The sequence below is a fragment of the Montipora capricornis genome, chromosome 10, assembly GCF_036669925.1.
Source record: "Montipora capricornis isolate CH-2021 chromosome 10, ASM3666992v2, whole genome shotgun sequence".
Classification (NCBI taxonomy): Eukaryota; Metazoa; Cnidaria; class Anthozoa; order Scleractinia; family Acroporidae; genus Montipora; species Montipora capricornis.
The window spans coordinates 55,698,709-55,701,208 of NC_090892.1; the positions used below are offsets into that span (position 1 = coordinate 55,698,709).

A 2,500-nucleotide genomic window follows, 5' to 3' on the forward strand; every position below is an offset into this window, starting at 1 on the left:
TCTATTCATTCATTGTATACCGAATTCAGGGGGGGAGAGGGGGGGGGGGGTCTTAAATACAACGGTGCGCTTACATTGTTTATCACATATGGGTAAAAATTACTAAAAGCTGATTGGCTGAGACGGAGGGCATTTTTCCTTAATCACGGCACTTTTGGTAATCAAGAGGGTATGATTACTTGATCCTAATTGGTTGACCGTTGATTATTCACAGCAAGCAAAGTTACAAGAAAAACTTCTTCCCAATTAAACTACTTTTTTCGTCCACATATGAGATAAATTCTAAGCGCTATTTATGTTGGGAGCAACTATTTATTGAACTGAAATTTAACCGAATGGGAGCGTGTTAATTATCGTTTGTCGCGGCACTGAACGGGCTTCCCTCAATAACTTTGCCCTTTAACTGATAAACGTGCAATCGCAATGTGCCTTCGTGCAATTAAGGATTAATTTCCCTTGTATTTTCAAAGTTTTCCAAATTGCCGTCGTCGGAAAACTTTGAAAATACGCGTGAAATTAATCTTTAATTGCCCTCGGGCCCATGGGATTATATATACAAAAATGGCGACTATAGACCGTATTCATAAATGGTGGCTAAGTAATTATTCTTTTGTCTTTATGCTAATCATCCTCACTAGCCTCGTTAGCACGAACAAAATTCAAAACAATTTTTGCTCCAAAGTGCGGCTTGTGAGGATAATTAGCATCAAGACAAAAGAATAATTTCATGGCCGCCATCTATGAATACGGTCTATTAAGTTGTGTAAGTTCCAGGAGAGGTCGTCACTTATTTCTATCCCTCAAACTGACATTTCCCTTTTTATTCAACTTACACGACGTACAATCTACTTTTGACTTCAAATCTACTTCAACAAAACAAACATTTTAAACAAGCTGAAAAGATTCACAATAGACGAGGGACAGAGTTAAACCCGGATCGATGGCTTCACCTTGCAGTTTCCGATATCCACTAGACTAACGAGACAAGCTCCTGGAAAGTCAAATTTTATAGAGTATTGACATAGTAGTACCCAGCAAAACAATTGAAAGTTAACCGTCTTCAACGGGGTTTTTAGACCTAAGTACTGTAGATCAGCTTAGCTTAGCTTTGAAACGCTATTTTTTGTTGAATTTAAGCTCCAATTCTGCCTGTTTTCGTTATTTTTACAGCGGTAAGCTTGTCATATTAAGATGGGATATTGCGTCGTGTAATTGTTATGAAATGTCCGATGTCAGTTTGAGGGATGGCCATAAGTGTCGACCTCCAGGAGATGTCCACGGTCATTTTGCACCAGTCCTTAGTGGTGACAATACTAATTGCATACTCATATTTAATTCCAAAGAATTTGAATTTATCCTTACCTTTTCTGAAAAAGAATGTGTACACAGACCGCATCATCGACGGCGACAAAAATGTGTTAAAGGTCGAGAACAAGCTGAGGGTGAATTTAGCGAACTGGCTTGCACCTTTGACATCCGCTCCGAAGCACACGTTTGGCTTGTTTGTGTTAAGAGGAAGTTGAATTTCTGTGCCCTGGTCATCTGATGCCACTTCTTTTCCATCCAAATAAAGCTTAAGGCCGAGCCCGTTTTTCCATGTAGCACTGACATAAAACCAACGATCGGGTTCTATTTTCATCTTGGCCTAAAAAAGACGTAAGAATGACGATGAATGACGGTACTCTAAAGTCCTAGAAAATTTCGATCAAGAATGGAACCGCTTAGAATGATTCTCGATCGTCCCATAAATAATTGCCTTTTACACTACTTTGTAAGATGTAGCGGAAAGTGGAACACATTTTAGGGATTTAATAACATTTATGACAAATTCCTTCAACCATTATTATTTTCTGATTTAGTCACTGACGAGGAAGATGTTCCAGCTCCAATCATCCCCTCTACCTGGTGATTAAGATCTGCCTCGACTTCCAATAGGCCATTTCCGAGTTAATGTCTGCCTTCTCTTCAAAGTGAGTCTAAGTGCGAAGTTTTTGTGATGGTAATTAGTTCTACTTAACATATGAATGAAAACTAATTTTCATATATTAACAAAAACTTCGCACTTAGACTCGGTTTGAAGAGGAGGCAGACATGATCTCGCAAATGGCCTATTAGATGACTTAATGTCCAAAGCGAATTAATGTGTCGCAAATATAAGGTCGTTAAAAAACAGCTGAAATTGCATGAAACATTACCTATAACATCAATCATAATGCTCGGAACTGCGGCCCTATAGATAAATGAAAGGTATAGCCTTACTCATACATGTCTCACCCTGAACATACCTTCCAGGCTTTCTTTGCGGTACCCAGTTCAACGAAAAGGTTGCCACTCATAAGGTACAAAGATATTCCACGGGTGGTGAGGCTACGTGCGCCGCTATCGAAAATGTACTTGGGTACTGGATACGTCATGTCCGCCTGATCAAACTTAAGCTTTACGCCCACGGAAAATCCGTTCAAACACACTTCTGGGTCCTGCAGGCAATCGCTCTTTGGCA

General features: G+C 39.6%; 1 protein-coding gene across 1 annotated transcript in view; it reads right to left on the minus strand.

Annotated features, from left to right (window-relative positions):
• Positions 1-2,500, minus strand: part of LOC138021748 (uncharacterized) — a 98,763-nt gene that overhangs the window by 39,423 nt on the left and 56,840 nt on the right. Inside the window, exons 51-52 of the mRNA XM_068868739.1 lie at positions 2,286-2,500; positions 1,363-1,645 (exon numbers count right to left, since the gene is read on the minus strand). The exon at positions 2,286-2,500 is cut by the window's right edge and continues 153 nt beyond it. Coding sequence (XP_068724840.1) covers positions 1,363-1,645; positions 2,286-2,500 — 498 coding nt within the window. The remainder of the gene's footprint in view (positions 1-1,362; positions 1,646-2,285) is intronic.